This window comes from Hyposmocoma kahamanoa, unplaced genomic scaffold (assembly GCF_003589595.1).
Source record: "Hyposmocoma kahamanoa isolate Upper Pololo Valley unplaced genomic scaffold, ASM358959v1 296, whole genome shotgun sequence".
Taxonomy (NCBI): Eukaryota; Metazoa; Arthropoda; class Insecta; order Lepidoptera; family Cosmopterigidae; genus Hyposmocoma; species Hyposmocoma kahamanoa.
The window spans coordinates 101,370-120,697 of NW_020653780.1; the positions used below are offsets into that span (position 1 = coordinate 101,370).

Genomic DNA, 19,328 nt, shown 5'->3' on the forward strand with positions numbered 1-19,328 from the left:
CCGACCGGAAATAGAATTGCCATCTTTTTAGGATATGTATATGTATGTATAGTAGAAATGACGGCAGTGCAAGCATTTTGCTTAGGTAATTTGTCCTAAAAATAAACATCACGGCTGTTGTGTGACTTGAGTGCCACTAATGTATTCTTATCACGACCTGAGACACACATATCGAGATGAAAAGGTTTTTTATAATGAGCAAATAATGCGAGTATTAATAGTAATCAATGAGTTCATTTAGTGTTAACAAAGGATGATAATAAGGTGTTAGGATTGGGCGTCCGGTCGCACGAGAACGTCCCGGCTATTGAATCGAGGCAGGCATTTCGATATGGCACAACAATGCCTCTGCGCCGGCGACTCGGGCGGGTCGCGCGTAACGTACGTTTTCAAAACAAAATAGCCATTCGATTGTTCCAATTTGAAAAAATCCACTACAAAACGACCAAACAGTTCGAAGTATTGCAAACAATGTGCCTTTTCTGAAATATCGCGGCTTGTAGAGTGCGAGCATTTGTTGGTGAAACACGATCACGTTTTGAAGGAAACTCTGATTAAAATGTAGTGGGTGTACTTTCCAAGTGCTTCGTTGTTGGAACTAATTGAACTCTGTTTTGGATTGTGTGTGACAAGATGCAGTATTTTGTAGGTATTTTTCACATATATTTATTTTTTAATATCACTAACTTCATCTTCGTCTATTAATCAACGGCTATAGTTTCCTATGAAGTAATAATTATATTTTTTATTCTTTGAACGTAAAGGTTCAATAATTATTTTCGAAAAATGAGAATAGGAATTCGTGTTTGTGTATAGAAAGATGTGTGTTTTTTTTGCGACAGAGCTGTAGCAGTAACACTGATAACGTCTTGCCAAAGGCAATAAAATTCATCTACGACTTACTCTCAATTTTTTTTACGGTTTAAGGATTTTTTTTCCTGTGACTACTTACTTTGAACTACTGTTAACGATAGGCATCGTAATTGGCTGTGTTCTGAAATTAAAGCTTCATTATTCTGTTTTCATCAACATCGAATCACTCAATTACGTAATACAAGATATCAAGTTAAGAACTGTGTATTATTTAGATTAGGTAACAGTAACAAACACAGCGAAGTATTTTATCAATTACTACTCTATTTCATAAACTCCGTTCGTGAGTTAAATTGTGGTGAGTAGGAGCACTGCGACCGGACGATGTGGTCATTACTAGATACCACTCGCACTCGCATATTGCCAAATTGTTCTCACGTGACCCTCGTCCCTATACTGTCGCAGTACTGCATCACAGTCCACTAACAAATTTACTAATACAAACTAAGTCACCGAATTATAATATATTTCAACGTCCTTAACCTATAAAGATTAATGCAGTTTGAAGTCAACCGTGATGCAGAAAAACACACTATGTTCATTGTTCCAGCAATTAGCATCTATTGTAGCCATAATTGTTTCTACGACCATCGCAGTCCAGTTTCCTACGAATCCTACGTCAGAGATGTCGGCTGATGAAAAAAACTTGATAAAAGACAATAAGACGTTGGATCAATCAGATGAAAGCGCCAGTCACGAAGTCGTCGAAGTCGACGTGGCTGACGTCAAAGATACTAAAAAGTATCTAGATGATGCAATGAAGACGGTTCTAGATCCAAATTCGATAATACAAACAAATAAAGATGACGTAGAAGTTATCAAATTTCAATTAGACGAATTAGATAAAGAGAATAAGACTCTCGAGGAGTTTATGGAAGATATGGACAATTTAAGTTTAGAAGTTTGTAAGACTTCTCAAGAAGCTTTATGGTCATATGTAACAGATATCAGTAATGAAGGAAAGAAGAATAAAATGGTAGGAGACGCAAGTTATGCCAATACAACTCCTGTTTAATGTATTGCATAAATGTTAAGTAAAATAATCAATAAATTTGCAGGTTCGTATAGCAGCAGAAGAGGACGAAATAAAAAAGCAGTACTGGAATATATTAAAGAAAAAATATTTGAATCATGAACAAGTATTGAACGATCCTAAACTAAGACGGAAGATACGAATTATTAAGGAAAGGGGGACAAATGTACAAATGCCACAGAGTAAGGTACCTATTTGGAAATTTTACTACGAATTTCCTTTTGATCTAAGGAAAGATTTGATACTTGCAAGGTTACCTAACTTTACTCGTTACTAGGCATACTAGTATTGATTTTTGAAAATAATACTCGTGTTGTCAGAATAAGAAATTAGTTCTTAATAATTTTGAAAAATAGAGTTCAAAACACACTTTCCAGTGTTTATATAAGACCTACATAATATAACTAGATAACATTTATACTGTTGCAGCAAAGAGAAGAAATAGATACAATGCAAAGAATTTGGAGCAGGGTAACAGTATGCGCTTATAACACTACATATTGCGGCACCGAAGATTCGGTCCGAACAATGAGTGGTCAGTTAGTATTCATTATCATTGTAATTAATATTTTTAAACTTCTTTTTACAATTTATTCATACTATTAAAAATATTATTGTATCAAGAATGTTAAGATATGTTAAAGATATCATTCAAACTTGCAATATATAAATAAGTACGTTGTTACAAATTGGTCTAGTTCTTATAAAATCTTTTAACATTTCCTTTATGTTACGTGGTCTTTTTTCATCGAAATGTATTTACATATTTTAATTATTGGTGAAGTAGATAGGTATAATAAATTCACGTGTGATAATACGTTAAGAATGCTTTTATCACATGAAACTCATAAAAATAACATTAACTATATGAAACTAATTATGTGTATGTAAAGTTTTATTAAAACATATAAAACATTATCAATTAATTTCATTCATAGAATCTTTAAAAATCTCTTCTCAAAAGTCATCTCATTTTGCAAATTGCCGTAATAGACCAAGGGTGCGTTATGTTTCAAGGTAATTTTACTCAAATTGTTGACATTAACAACCAATATGTTTCACAGATGTGATAACAATATTCAAGACATGCAATGATTCAAAAGAGCTAGCGTATTATTGGAAAGCCTATCGGGATACAACAGGGAGGAAAATACGTCCCATTTTCAAAGATTACGTAGTCAGAATGAACAATGTCGCACAAGCAGAAAATTTTAGTGATGCAGGTGATATGTGGAGATATGCATTTGAGGATGTAAATTTTGTAGAAGTAGTTGATGGAATATGGAAGGAGATCAAACCTTTTTACGACCTTCTGCTTTCATATGTAAGAGCCAAGTTAAAGGTGTATTACAAAGAGGATTTGCGGTATAATGACAATGTGATACCAGCACATATCTTGGGTAAGTTTTTAAAACGTAAACTTCGAGTAGAAGGCTCAATTTAAGTTGCCGAGGAAGTTGAAGGGAAGCTAATTTTGTAACAACAGCAATTGTGTAATGTACAGACGGCAGCACATCAAGCTACACATTGACGGATCTTAGTCCGTTGCACTGGAGGCGATATTCGAACAAAAGTGTGAGTTGATGTGATCATACCTTATAAACTAGATAGAACGAGCTAATAAACAGGTCAGGCGGTTTGTTTTATGACACCAAGTGAAGGGACGAACAAGGCGTGTGTCTGGTGTAAGTGATACGCCTGTCCATAACAGTTGCAGAGCCACTAAGAGCTTTAAATCGCAAAGACCTCAAGGACTGTGCCACTTCGCCCATCACCTTGAGGTATGAGTTGACAAGTCCTATATGCCAGTAATTTCAGTAGCACCCTTACCATTCAAAACCGGAACGCAATAATATGAGCATTAGGTACTACTTAGCGGCCGAAATAAATAAGTCACAATTAGGTACACAAGTTCATTCAATTATGTACAATTTCGTTACAAAAAGTCGTTTCCATCGATTCCCTTCCGCGGCAATGTAAATTGAGCCTAATATGCTGCATGATATGAGGAATAGGCAGATAGTATTCTATCTATCTAGTCTTCTAAATGGACTGTTACCAGAGAACGAGGTCACTTTATCACTAACTGACTTCTTCAGTAGTCTTGTATAAGAGTTTGACCTTTCCTTTTCTCGAAACAATCAACAAGCGCCTGATAGAAAAATAATAGCAAAATCACAAATACCATAAATGAACAATATAGAAACAAATAAATGTTTAGTATCAACTTTTCAGGCAATTTATGGGCCCAAGAATGGCAAGCTTTATATCCTAAAGTGGCAGCATATCCAGATCATATAAGACCTAAGCTATTGAAGAACGAGACCATACAATCTAAGGACTTGTTTGATGCCGTTGATGACTTCCATATGTCACTGGGCTTTGAGAGTGCTCGAAATTCATATCAAGACATAAAGGAAACAATGACGACGGCCAATTGTTTACCTTCCAGTCATGATATGTGTGATGGTATTAATTACAAGTAAGTTTATGTATGATATGTTTTTGTTCAAAGTTTGATGCAGGTGCAGGTGTCTAACATAACTGTAGCAATGGTTAAAAAAATATTCTTCATATTATAACCTAGGCAGGCACATAACCGTTCGAATGGCGTTTAGAATTTTTTCATTACACTGTCGCGAGGAAGTGTGTTAGTGTTAGGGTGAATTTGTGCAATATAACTTCGCGACGTCAATCACTATAGCACAGTTTATTCTTATGAACTTACAATAACCTAAAAAAACAATTTCTTGACGAATCATAGGTGAGGTACTTACATGACATTTAAGCCTACGTATTAATAAGTGGCATATATATATGTAAATAGTATTAACTTACGTTTTCTGTAAAATCTTGAAATTTCACAAGTTTTGGACGTTGGAAGTGAAATTATCTTTTTGAATTTTTGAATAATTAAGTGTTGAACAATCAAAATAATAATAATAACGCACAACTCAACATAGCCCCGCACTAGGGAAACACTGTGGCGCGGATGCCATGGACACACATATAGACAACCACAAATTGCACTCAAACTCACGCGAAAAATAAATGTAGGCCATACAAATATTTTTCCCGGCCCGGGAATCGAACCTGGAACCAGTGCTATACAAATCATTCAAAGTTCTTACAGTCAGGCAGCTCTTTATTTTGTTTACTGTTTTGAAACAACACTCTCAGACATCTTTCACTCCATCCCTTCTGGCTTCACGACGCATAAATATATGTCCTTCAAAATTAGTTTCGACAACAACTGCTCAGCGTTTCTTTCAATTCCTAGGCCCTTTCTTATATAATAAATGAAATAATATATCCCCTTTTTGTGAACTCTCCAAATACGAATGCAAACTAAAATTGACCAGATATCTCTTGCTCCTTAACTACGATGAGACTGAAAATCTACTAAAATTCGTCAAATAACCTCACACTTCCACACTCACAAACACACACGCACACACACAGACACACAAGCACTCACGCACTCAGGCACACTCACTTACTCACACGCGCACGCATAGTTTACTTATTTTTTACTTCCTCCTCAGTACTTTGTATTTCAACATTACTACTAACATGACTATCCTAGGGGTTGGGTGCCTGGAGACCCATATTACAAGCTCTGCTTAGTTTGGGCTCCAGTCTCCCACAATACATTACTCTAAGCTTACGTAATAATGTATATTTACTGTAATTGTAACGTTTCTTTGTATTGTGTTGTGGAGATAAATAAAGATAGTTTATTATTATTATTATTATATGTATATTATTATAGTGCGTGGCAGTCCGGTATGGTAACCGTTCGGCCACAGGTGCAGTTAGGATGTCTCGTAAAGAGGCGTAACACGCGTCGGGTACATTTTTGGTGGTGGTGGTTGGTTTGTGACTGTGATTGCATTTATGTTATTTATTTTTTTAATTTTTATGCGTAGGGAGGATAGGAAAATTAACTGCATCTTCTTATCGTATCGATGGCATACACTGCAATGGTTGCCATGCTTGGGTGGTGAAAGGATTTGCCAATCGGCGTAAGGTTGCCAAGTGTTGCCCATGGTGTGCGAGACGTACAGGAAAGTATGGTATGTCGTAGGAGTGTCCTACTTGGAGGGTCCTTTTGTGCACCCTCCACATTAACTGCATGAAGATAATATTCAACACAAGCGCTGCTATTTTGAACGATTTAACATTCACAATTTACTTCCATTTTTGTGTTTGGACGTTTTTCTGAAACAACTCATGTTTTAGCTGTATTGTTCAATAACTATTGGCGCGTTTGACAGTATATACATTTACTCTTTTTTGTCATGAAGCCGTTGCTGGAGATCCAAATGTTTAAAATTGCAGGATAAAATGGTGCGGAGAGAAGATAACGGACGTGGCAGTGGGTCTGTCGCGAGCAGCCAGGCTGTTGGGCCATGTGCAGTATTTCAAGCACTACCGACATCTTCCACCTTTGTATAGAGACGGACCCAATCCGGGTAAGCATAGAATATAATGTCTCTTTATCTCTTGGCCTTAAAAAATAGCAAATTTATCAATGTATACTTTATATCATTGAAATAAAGTATAAATTTTAATGCCCTGGGACCGATTACGGAGTATTGCACCGGTATGTGACGAAATCCACTGGTTATGAGTTGGAGTCTGCCTGAATGCAGGGGGGTAGAGGCAAACGGGAGCGGACGCTGTGGTATGCTGGCGAACGCTTGCGGCATTGTAAGAGATGTTCCTCATTAGTGTATGCTGGCTCGCTCCCCTGCTGTCCAGATTTACGCAACGTTTGAATGATGAATGAAGCGAGCTCACAGGTCTGGAACCTACGTGAACAATGCCTTGCCAAATGCCTTGGGTGTAGGCATTAGCTTTTTGAAAACCGAATGAAGTCTTTGTCAACGGAGTGATCTGACTGATAAGGTCCCTGTGTAAACTGCTTGCACAGGTAATAGTGCCTTTCCCTTTTTATAATCAAGAAGTTAATAGGGAGGGAAAGTATAAACAAGACGTAAGTAAAAAATATGGGACTGGCCCTAATGATTGTGACTTATAACACCATACTCAACTAAAATTTTATTATTTTATAAGATGCAGCTTCTTGTTTTTTCAGTGATAACTTGTGCCGTATAAGAGACATGAAGGACATTATTTTTTCAAACCGTTATTAGCACCATTAAGTTCATGAATCGTAATGTAAAATCATTTATCACGTCGCGAAAGTGATGGAGAAATATAACAAAACGCTACAATTGACAAACCATATTTTTCCAATGTGCCCTTTCTAAAATTTGTCCTTGTAGACCCACGTTTTGTCATCAATCATCATATTCATATATTTTTGTATAATTTTATAATTAGTAGTTGTTACATTTTTTTTCACAATAGCTACTATTTATTGAGAAAAAAAGAGTGAAATTGGGTCTTGAAAGGCCCGCCCAAGAAAACTTTTATTAAACGTAAGTAATTACATCTGTCGTGTCTAGTTTTCCATAAACAGTGTTTCCTAATTACCCGAACCAAATATTGTGTATAATAACCATAGATTTAGTATATACCATAACTGAAGACACACAAATTCAAATTAGTGTTTATTATCGATATTTTTCTCGTCACTAGTCGTGACGTCATATCGACGACTAATACTTTAGCTTTTTTGGAATGAGCTGGTTTCATCGTGTATACATATAACCAGCAATAGTCATCCATTCCTGGCAATTCATCGGGCAAATGAGCTTCACTTTTAAATATCAACTTTCGTTTGCGCTTAAATCACAAATTAGAACACCTGACCTGTGTGTACGCTCCGTATATTCCAAAAATATTCAGTGTGTAATGTACTCGTAATAAGGATTATTATCCTTATTATTATTATTAGATATATTTCTCTAACAATGGGAGACTGTTTTATTCGATGGTGTGAGAAAAACAGCAAAACATCTTTTACAAATTTTAATTACATTTTTTTTTATTTTTTTTATTTTACAAATTTTACAATTTTTTTTACATTTTTTAATTATTACAAAACAAACGGAATCACATTTCATCTGTAATTAAATATTATGTAATTTTTCAAGTTTCGTCCATTATAGTAAAGTTCAAGTTAAACTGGTCGAAACAATTGACGACACCCGTCAATTGTTTTGAATTCGGACTGGCTAATAGGAGCGTAGTTGTTACCGTAATGAATTTGGCAGAATAATTTTCCAACAAATTAAATGACATTTCGTCTTTATTTCTGGTTGTATACTCGATGGTTTGTTCAAATAATTGAATTGAAATGGGAAAACCACGCGACGTTGTAAAAAATACAAACGTTGTATGTTTGATGTAGATTTATTCTATTTAAGTTATAATTATGTGAAAAAAAGTTGCTATTACATGTGAAATCGTATCCTTAATTAAGTATAAGAAATATGGTATGCATAGTTTTTCTATTATTTACGCAACCCGTATTGGGCCGGCCTGTTGACCTAAGCATTAGAGCTAATATGGCTTGATCCGTTACAGTATGGACGTAACGTACATAATAAGTAGTATGTGTCAACAGTATTCATAAATTAGCTACGGTTGAAGCTTCTCATAATGACGGCAGTGAATATAAATACCTTGGACTCTGTAATTGCGGTTGGATGTGTCATTAACTCCTCTTGGCCCTTGTTTACTATTAAAGGGTAGTTCGCTGAAAGTGATTGTAAATACGATAAGTATGCAATAATCAACAAATAATCTGGACCCCGATTCAGAAGTCTTCGATATTTTAACCGAATCCTTCGTTGGATATCGTTCTCGAATCGAAGGGCGCTTTCCGAGCTATTCAGAACATTCGAATTAAACGTTCGATTTGGATACGCTATCCAACAGCGTTTACGGAGTTGGTGAAATAGATTATAAGAAAAATGAAAATCTCTTTATATACATTTGTAAGACTTTAAAGGCTTTAAATTAATTAAGTTGAGCAAAATCCATACTTTATTTAAAATAATAAGAGATTTCCATATTACATTCTTGCTTTGTAAACAATAGAATGTTCGGTAACTTCATTCGATAACTGCGTTCCGAATAACGTTTGTAGCCTTTGCCGGTCGGGAAGTTCGAGTAATCGTACGGGTGTGACGTCATTTCGGTACGGTTTCGAATACGACAGCTTGACGTTCGATTCGGGTGTTTTGAAAAAAAAGAAAAAAAATCGTACGATATCAAATCGATCGGTCGACAACTGAGTTATCGTAAGGTCCTGAATCGACCCCCTGATACGAATTGCAGCTAGTAAATGGATCATGAGTTGTAAGAACCATCCGAAATTTGTACATATTTGAGAGAGTGGTGAGGGAAACACTTATTGGCATGTGGTAGTGTTGTACAAATTAATCTGGATGTTCACGCAAAATTTCATATAAGTACTATAGGAAACTGCCAACATTTTAATCTTTCCATATTGAATGGATGTGCCCAGCTTCTTTTCTTTTTCTAACACCATCTAATGCTTCATGAATTTACACTATTTTTAATTTTAATGAATCCATCACACTATAATACACAAATACCCCGTACAAACGCTAAAAAGCAATTGAATAAAATGCGTTCCTCTGGCGCCTCAACCGAATTTTAGTCAAACATAAACTACACGACTCATAGAAGGCGACTCCGAACTCACAAAATTTATGTATCAGGTTTATCTTTGGCCTTCGTTGACCGAATCTCACACTATCGCAGTCAACTCAAGTGGCTTCCCATTTGTCTCCGCAGGAATTTGCACATTGTCTCTGTTCTCTACAATATTCTTTATAACCCTTCGTTTCCCGAGTATCTGAAAGAGCGTTTCAGCTTTCTCAGGTCTCAAGACAAACCTTGACGCTGTCTAGTTAGGTCCCAGTTATCTTTTCTTTCCTTCAATTTCGGTTTTTATTCACACTCCTTCACTGTTCATGCGATCAGACTTTGGAACGCACTTCCTATTTCTGTTCACGAAAGTACACCGTTAGCTACTTTTAAATTGAGAGTTAAGGGTCATTATTTATCTACCGTTCCATTCATTTTATAGGTATTATATTATTAAATATGTATTTATCTAGTTTATAATAGTTTAATATTACGAATGTTGTATTACGTAATTTTGTTTTATCCAAAATTTATGTTGATACAAAAAATTTTTGTTGCCGCCATATTGTCATAAACGTCATTCGTGCTTCGTTTCAAAAACTCGAATGTTTCCTTGTCACCGTAGTGCGTTAGTTAAATTATTGTGTGTTGTTGTTTAAGTTTTTGTTTATTATTAATATTTTGTGATAACTAATTTAAATTATGATATTCATAATGAGAATGTCCTCTTTACATTTTCCGTTAAAAAAGGTTTAGCATACCTGCATTCACAGTTTTCCACTTTTCTTTGTTATTTATGATTCATACTTATAGTCAATGGCATATTTTATCCTTCACAGCTTTCCACGATGCTATCTCCGATATAGTAGCAGTACAACTCACGTCCCCGGATCACCTTCAAACTCTCAGCTTTGTGAACGTGGAGACAGGCCCTGAATTCATGCTCAACCATCTGCTTTGGGTTGCCCTAGAGAAGTTTCCTTTGATGGCGTATGCTTACGTGTTGGACAAATGGCGGTGGGACGTTTTTGGCAACAGCAGTCTGGAGAATTGGAATGAACATTGGTGGGATTTGAGGTAACTTTGTCGTTGATAATTACTGATCTATTAGTTGAGGCTATCAATGCAAAAGTGGCGTATTAATTTTTTATCTACAATATTATTTTAAATGGTGTAAAGTACATTATTATTTTATATTTGGATCAATTTGCATTTAGGTACAGGAATAATAATTACACATCATTTTTTATACACGAAATTAACACCTGTACGATGAATTAAGCCAGATTTACATTTGTCCGACGTGTCGTGTCGTGACACGTCAGAACGGTGTCGGGTTCATATACATAACACAAGCCTTCACGGCAGATTCCGACACACTAATTTAAATCTAACCATATTAAGTAGATGAAACCGATACCGATCTGACGAGACACGACATGACACGCCAGACAAATGTAAATCCGTTTTTAGCTGCATTGGAAATGAAATCGTACCTGTATAGATCGCTCGACCAAATTCAATAACTACACGATCTTAGCGCAACAAGTCACATCGAGGCTTATTTGACGCACTATCCATTTTGCATTCTAAAGTAGCCAGAATTAGCGGTATATATGCAGAAAGCCAAATGCATGTTTCACCTTAAGTTTCCTGGGCCAAAATATTTTTACGAAGAAAATTTGTATATTTATCAGGACTAAGGAGACAGGTGTGTCACCTCCAGTACCCCGCAACGAGAGCGACTTGGATCCAGCTGCCAAATACCATGTAGTATCACACGTTCAGTATATTACGTAAGTTTGACCGAGTATCTGACTAATTAATTATACAAGTAGGAATATATTATACTTACCGCTATACTAGCTGCAGTAGAGCTCCTTATGAAAGAGTTTGTCCAGAGAAGTACTGCCACCTTACCTATTTCTGACGCCCAGCACTAATGTGAGCATTTCTGTGTTCCGGTTTTCAAGGATAAGGGTGTTGGTGAAATTATATATACATTTAAATATGTAATCAATACATTTTACAGGTATCTGATATCCCACGTACTGGAATTTCAAATTCTACTATCTCTATGCAAGAGGGCAAACCACACGGGACCTTTGCACGAGTGTTCCCTATATGGAGTCAAGGAAGCAGGAAAATTATTAAGGTATGTTTATGCAAATACATATACCGGATGTAGTAAAAAACTGACTATTTTACAATTGGTGGTCGTATTCATAATTACAAACCACATTAGTAAGAATACAGTTTAAATTTCAGATAAAAAAAATGAAGATGCACAATTTTTGGGCAACAACTTTTTGTATATACAAACATGGTCATATGGTCACACGTTTTTGTTACAATCTGTATAATTAAGCTGTGTATTTTTTACTTTGATGTTCATTAGAATGATGCGGGAGATGTGCTGATCTAACTTTATAACAAAAGTTATTTATTCATTTTTCTGATGTCATAGTTTTAAAAACTTCTAACTTTAAAAAATTAGAAAGAAAAGAATGCTTAGACGGTATAGACATTTTTATTTATTTCATATTCATGCATTATAACGAATAGGGATACACAGTAATACACTGAGACCCTTGAGTTGTTTAAAATAATATAATAATATTAAATTTCAAAAAATCTTTTAGGCCATTGGAGAGCCGAGAGTCTAAAATACCCAATCATAATGTGCCGCAGAACCACACCATCTACCTGATCTTAAACTAGGCAATTTCCTATACTATAGTATCAGGGTAACGGAATCCACTCCACGACCGAGAACGCTTAAACTTACTAGTTTAAGTAGAAAATCTAAAATCTAGAAAAAGAAAATCTAAATTGTTCAATTTCCAAATTGGTCCTACGGAGAGTTGAACCCGGAACCTCCTCACCCAGCACTCACAATGCAAACCGTTGAGCCACGGGGTTGTAGAAGTGTCTTCACTAAGTACAATATACATTAACTTAACATTATGTGTATGAGACTGGTAGTTGAAGCACAAATTAATTAATATGACTAAATTTGTGTTTAAAAGCAGGGCGTAGATTTATTATAGTTTGTGCCAAATAGCATGGCAATAATAGCGATCAATCTCACCCCTTCCTACCACTGTATACGTCATTTGTGAAAACGATACTCTCCAATGTTCCTAGTATCATGCGAAAGTATTATCATTAGCATATCGTGGTAGAGGTCACTATTATGTACTGACAAATGACCTCGGGTTGTAAACATGTAAATACTTTGATATTAAGGAAACATATTTTGATTACTTTGGCTTCATTTAAAAAAAAGTATAGAGGCCATTGCTATTTGGCACAAGCTATAGTAGGAACCATGGACCAATAATACAAGATACTCAATAATACAAGATACAGAGCTGATCACGGTACAAGACAGCGTAGTCGAGTGACATGAGCCAGTAGTTTTACATTGACGAACTACAATTTATCAAAGTTACTCTAATTTCTAGTGATAACGAACAAATCAACTAGATGGCGCTTATTAAACAGATTTTTATTGATACCGCCGGCTATTCTTTTAAATTGTTTAAGATTAGCGCCATCTACCCATACTAGCAAGCGTTAATTTAGAAACTAGTTTGTAACACACAACGCCATTTGTTGACACGCATATTTGTCAAAGTTCAGACAATCGTTTCAGTTCATGGTAAACATTTGAATAATATTACAAAGAAAAAACTTTGTACGTATATTTCATTTTAAAGAAAAATGTATTGATATTCACGACCATTTACATAATATAAACTACTTCCAGGATATTGATCAGCGTCATCTATATAAATGGCGAGTTTTTGACCATTTTCAGAGTTTCGTTCTGTAGTATGGACATTAGCAGTCCTCTAGAGTTATTGGTCCATGGTAGGTACGGGCAAGAGTAAACAAAAAGGTTGGTTCTGCTCATCTGCTGCATTCTATTCGCATTCACCTATCCTTTACAACAGGTTTAGGTTTAGACTGCTGCTTTTTATAAAATGATTTTATTTTAATATTTAAAGTTACACGATCAAATTTATTAAGTATTTTTGGTATGAGTGTGTTAGCAGTTGTTTAATTATATATTGTATAATTATCATGAAAATGAAAAAGATTGAAAGGACAGTTCCACATATTATTACTTAAGTTTTGTTTATAGTTCCCCACCCTATTAAACTTTAGTAATACGGGAAAGGCACTATGACCTGTGGGAGCAAGTCTACGCAGGGACCTCATCAGTCCGCTCCTGAACCCAGATCAGCTCGTAGGCATAGATTTCATCCGGTTCTTAAAAGTCTAGTGCCTTAGGAGAACGTCCCTCAGGTGAGCGTACAGCACCCTCCTATTACCCTGATAGGTACCGGAGCTGTTTGTGAGAGTTCATCTCCCGTTGTGCGCTGCACAACTAGCGGTTGCCACCGCTGCAAGACGTTGACTCTTTGACGGTACAAATAAGGGGAGTTAGCAAACTGGTAGAGGCAAACCAAGACGAACTTACTACGACCAAAATGAAGACGTCTTAAACAAAGACCAGGTCTTGATTACCATTAACCGACAAGCGTGTATGAAAGCATTGATGAAGCTAAATATATGTGTCAGGATCGCCGCAAATAGAAGGCGGTCTCTGGCTATCCAGATGGGGAAAGACCGTGAAGTGTGTACATATATAAAAAAAAACGTATAAAGGTCTCCTTACTTTCGTACTTTGTTTAGAAATTTACTTAGGAGTTTTAAAACCCGTGTAGTTTTGAATAATGTCACGAGAAACTAACGAACTACGACATGACCACGACCCTTGACATTAGTTTCTAAACGGTTTCTACTGTATGTTATTATATGTGATAAGTTTATGTTTCAAATAGGATAAAACTTTGTTTATGTATAAAACATGTTTGCACGATAGGCGACATTCCCTTTAAGTACAAATGTCACTATGAGCGCTCGGCAATAAAATGTAGGTAACTGGTTCTAAAGTAGCAGTGCAGCAAGGTCAGTGCCACGTCTTTGAACTTTACACTGTCAATGATTTCGCCACTAATTTACTTATAGGGTTGTCATCAAAGTATTTTTACTAACAGATTTATGTTAATATCGCGTTTTTTCTTCTTCGTCTTCTTAAAAGCTAGGCTCTTGTCGGTGGAGTAATCATCAATTATCTCTGTTCAGAACCCTATCATTGATTTCCTTATACGACACGATATTAATTTTATTTATATAAAATCGTTTCGGTCGTCCTCTGCCCTTCTTTCCTTAGATCTTCCCTTCCATGATGTTTCAGAACTTAAACTTCGGTTATGTAACAGATTCGGTTGTCTACAGTGTAATAAGATTTTTTTTTCCATATTACAAACATCATAAACAACAACTGTTGTTTCATGACTTTTTACAAAACATAATATTTTTTTCCAAAAACAACATTTTAAGTTTTTGTTCTACTATCTGACATTTTTTAGGACGAGAGTACACTGCCCGGTTGTAAGGTCGTAAGTTCAAACGTCCAAGCGTTCTCCCCATCTGCGCTCCTGTGTTTTGCACAGAGTTATCACAGATTAGAGCGATTTATTTCAATATTTTTATTTTTATATGAAAGTAAAATGTGGTGAATTATTAAAGTCATGGAACAAAATGTTCTTGTTTATGATGTTAGTAATACAGTCCTCCGAGATTGTTAGTGTTTTACAAACAACCCTGTATATCGCGCTTAGGTAAACTTTGTGACGTTTAAATAACACGAATTTATATTTTGTTTAAGTACAACGTATGAGCATACGTTATTTTGTGAGAGGGATTTTGTAACGTCGCTTTCACTTTTTGTATCCTCTCGTTATATATTTGTTGCATTACATAAGTACAGTTAAAGTACACTAGGTTTTTCACCTATCATTCAAATTCAACTTTATGCCACTTGCTATAAGACTCATCCAAATTTCAAAATGTAAACTTTAGCATGTTTTGAAATTAAATAATACATTTTGAAGTGAATTATTTAGTTCTGGTAAAAGAACTAAGGATTATTTAATTCCCACATTGTTTAAATGACTTCCGTTCCACTTAAAAACCTTAAAGGTAATGTTAAAAATTAAATAAAAAATATTTTTTAGATACAATGTCGGAAAATATTGAACAACTGAATGTAAGGTTTATGTGACTGTAATATTAAGCGAAGTAACCAAACTCTCCCGATAAACATTTAAGAAGTTTGGGAGAACCTTATCTTATTTGTAAAAATGTCATTGGAAGGATAAATAAGTTAAAAAAAAAAATTGTAGAAAAATATTCTTTCTGGTCTCGTCTACCTTCCTTGTCATAACTAACGCATTTTCATTTCAGTAACTTTATAGTAATGCTCATTCTCAAAAATTGGTGCTATAGTAATTTTATTTTCTTTAAAAAAATTACAGTTACGATTTTGGTCAGATTTTGCTTAACAATGAAACTGAAACTATATAAAACAAATCTATTAAAGGAGGTTAATCACTGAATTTCGCTAAAAATGTCGATTATGTTAGTTATGATAACCAAACGTTACAGAAAAACAATTATGAAATTGTTTCAAGAATAGCACATTTTACAAATTTCTTCAATAATACTTGAATATGGCAAAACACAGATATGATATCTACGTTACTAAATATAGATAGTATTCTGTCTAACAAGACTGACAAACTTCAGGAAACAGGAAAAAATATGACCGATGACATTGCCTCTTCATGCGTAACAGTTAAGGCCGAAGTAGTAGTGGAATAAATAATAATAATAAAAATAGTGAAGAAATATAATAATAATAATCTGATGATTAGTGATGACTTAAGACTCCTGCTTAAAAGACTGGCCAGGTGTTGCTTAAGACCGAGAACAATAGGAAAAGATGGGGTAGGCTTGCCCAGCACTGGTATAGAACAGGTTTATAAAATACATTTTCACTCATTTATATGTCCCATTGCTAACCACAGGTCTTCTCACAGGCGAGGGTTTAGTAGCAGTAGAGCTTCTTGTGAAAGAGTTCGTCCAGGGAAGTACAGCCACCTTACTTAATTCTGCCGCCAAGCCGTAACATGAGCATTACTACGTTCCGGTTTCAAAGGGCCTGGGTGCTCGTGAAATTACAAGCACAAATGACTTGTCAACTTATGTCTCAGAGTGACGGACGCAGTGACAGTGCCCCTAAGATCTTTGCGATTTAAAGCTCTCGGTGGCACTGCAACTGTTATGGATAGCCATGTCGCTTACCACCAGGTGCACGACTTGTTCGTCCGGTCACTTGGTATTATAAAATAATAATAATAATAATTTATTCATATCATCTATTCGATCCATTTTGTTAGTGACAATTAAGATATAAACTCTGTAAGTGATTTTTTAAAATTAAAACTTAATTTGAAAATAAACTTACGTAAAGCAGTACAAAAAGATCTTATTGTAATTGTAAGCTAACATAATATGTTATATCACTGAGGCTACACACCTACCCGATCACATAGTTTAGGAAACATTGAACAATGCAGATCATCACTACGAAACAAAATATTGATACCAATACAAAACGAATTGGTAAAAAACAGTAAAACATAATATGATCTTAATTAATAAATACATATGAAATTAATCTAATGAAAGAAAGAAAATAACATAGGTTTCAGATAAAGCTTTACAGCTGCCAGAAGCTGACAAGAGATGTTGCTGCATAAATTGCGATATTTGCTTAAATATTACACACTTCCTATTTTTAAATATTGCATACATAAAACTTTACCCTTGATATGGATGGTCACCACATAGTGAGCATCCTAAACATCCTGAGCACTCCAACAGTGTGCACCGCGCAGTTGGCATTTCCTATTGTTCCACAACATGCGATAATAAACACGTCAACCTTCAATTTGGCTACGGAAATACATGGCGCATTATGTACGCTTTTTCCTAAATGAAAATGTCTTTTCAAGGTTGGACTCCCACTTGTCTGTATGCGCGTATGTTATATGAGGTATCATCAGTATGCGTGTTGCTGAAGTCCTAGCATGAAGATAATTAATAAACAAAACACGTTTAATATGAAATTGATGTTGTGAAAAAACATTAAAATGTTTTCTTTTTTTAAGAAAAAAGAAGTTACTTGATTCTTCTTACACCTTTTATTAACGACTCTCACGCGCACTACCAGGAATGTTAACACGCAGCACTACCGTGTCAAAGCAAAACACTGCAAGTCCCATACATAGTGTTTTGTAATTTCCCTATAACAACAATCTGCCAGCTCTTGTCAAAGTCAAGGAATCTTTTTCGTTTTTCGATAGAAATAGCTGCTTAATTTGCAAAGTATAATTATAATGACTAAACAAAATTCTTTAATATGTAATGTACAAATAAATTAAATCATGTTATTTACTGAAAAATTTCAAAAAAACAAAAAAAAAACTGTTGGTGCAGCCATTTCTCAAAATGCTGTTTATATTACAGTGTAATGGTTTGATACTGAAGAGCAGCGAACGCACACACTACACGCATAGATTTGAATGACAAATGAGCGATACACGAAAAATTTTGTTAAATTCATGTTATATTGTTGTTTTTGTTTTTTAGTGCTTTTACAACGTAGTAATAAGCAAATAAAAAAATAAGATTTTGGAATTTATTTAATATGTAACTAATCTCAAGTGACATAATGTGTATCTTTCTATATTATGTCTCTGTGCATACATGTTTTGTATTCATCGTGCTGTCAATGGGGTTTAACCCTAATATGTCTATTCCCACCTACACATTTTCTTCGCAGTGATGACGTAAAATGAACATCCCAGTTTTTCCGCGACGGAATACACAATATTAAGAAATTTTTATTAGAATGTATGAGTATATTTAGTCAACTACTCAGCAGCCTGCATAAAAAAATATTTCAATGATGAATTAATCTATTTTCAGTGACGGCATGTCTCTAGGCGCAAGTGAAGATTGGGCAACAGTTCTTAAGGCAATAACAGGCGAAACACGACTGTCTACAAAAGGATTACTAGAATACTTTGCAACACTCAGTGATTTTCTAAAAGAAGAAAATGCTAAATTGGCTGCAGAAGTCGAAGATATGGACCAAAGTGCTCCGATCATAGTTGGCTCCGTGGTTGTTTTATTAACGATATTAATAATAATCCTATATTGCGTGAAGAAACACGATATTGGCGGTAAAATGTTTTCTATGTGTGGCATAAGTAAGAATGGATCGTTGGACATAGTCACGAATGAGGTACCTCAAGGAAAGGCTAATGAAATCGATGGTATCTGCGAAGATAAGGTGTAAAATATAATTAATACTTTATGCTAGTAATAGCCATTTATTGATGAATCCAAGAGATATGTCCATTTACATTGAGTCATCAAAGAATCCATACTAACATATAACATAATAAGAATAAGTAGCTGTAGAGCTCCTTGTGAAAGAGTTCACATTCAAATATATCGAGTTGTTAGGTTTTTGCGATTGTCACATATAGTAAATAAACTATTTTTTCGGATCTAAATCGCTGCTGACTCTGTAACTATAGGACTTGTAAAGGGCTCGAAGCGTTAGTTTGTTTGAAAAAAGAAATATACGCAATTTAGCTCCGATAAAAATAGTTTCATTTCATTTCATATCAAATATAATATATCTTTATTTCATTGGTTAGCAAATCGATGCCTTACTTTCACAAACTTAAAAAGAGTGATTATTCAGGAGACGGCAAGACTTTCTATTTATTTTAAATTCCTTATCAAGGGGATTAATTTGGATGCATTACTTTAAGAATAGGTTAAAGTTAGTGTGTGAATGTGAAGGAAATTTGATGTGAAATGAGCCTGCAAAATTTGT

At 35.0% G+C, this 19,328-nt stretch overlaps 1 protein-coding gene across 1 annotated transcript; it reads left to right on the forward strand.

Annotated features, from left to right (window-relative positions):
- Window positions 1–349: 349 nt before the first annotated feature.
- On the forward strand, window positions 350–18,979 carry LOC113229266 (angiotensin-converting enzyme-like). The gene is made up of 11 exons (XM_026462810.1): window positions 350–645; window positions 1,424–1,849; window positions 1,932–2,093; window positions 2,336–2,441; window positions 2,971–3,306; window positions 4,142–4,388; window positions 6,248–6,381; window positions 10,336–10,573; window positions 11,194–11,292; window positions 11,529–11,651; window positions 18,407–18,979. The coding sequence occupies exons 1-11, from the start codon at window positions 634–636 to the stop codon at window positions 18,777–18,779; spliced, it is 2,256 nt and encodes a 751-aa protein (XP_026318595.1). The 5' UTR covers window positions 350–633; the 3' UTR covers window positions 18,780–18,979.
- Window positions 18,980–19,328: the final 349 nt, after the last annotated feature.

What these genes read in the sequence shown, in the direction of transcription:
- LOC113229266 (XM_026462810.1), top strand. An exon ending in TGTGATGGTATTAATTACAA is followed by an intron (nt 4,389 to 6,247) that starts GTAAGTTTATGT and finishes TTAAAATTGCAG; the next exon opens with GATAAAATGGTGCGGAGAGA. An exon ending in GAAGCAGGAAAATTATTAAG is followed by an intron (nt 11,652 to 18,406) that starts GTATGTTTATGC and finishes ATCTATTTTCAG; the next exon opens with TGACGGCATGTCTCTAGGCG.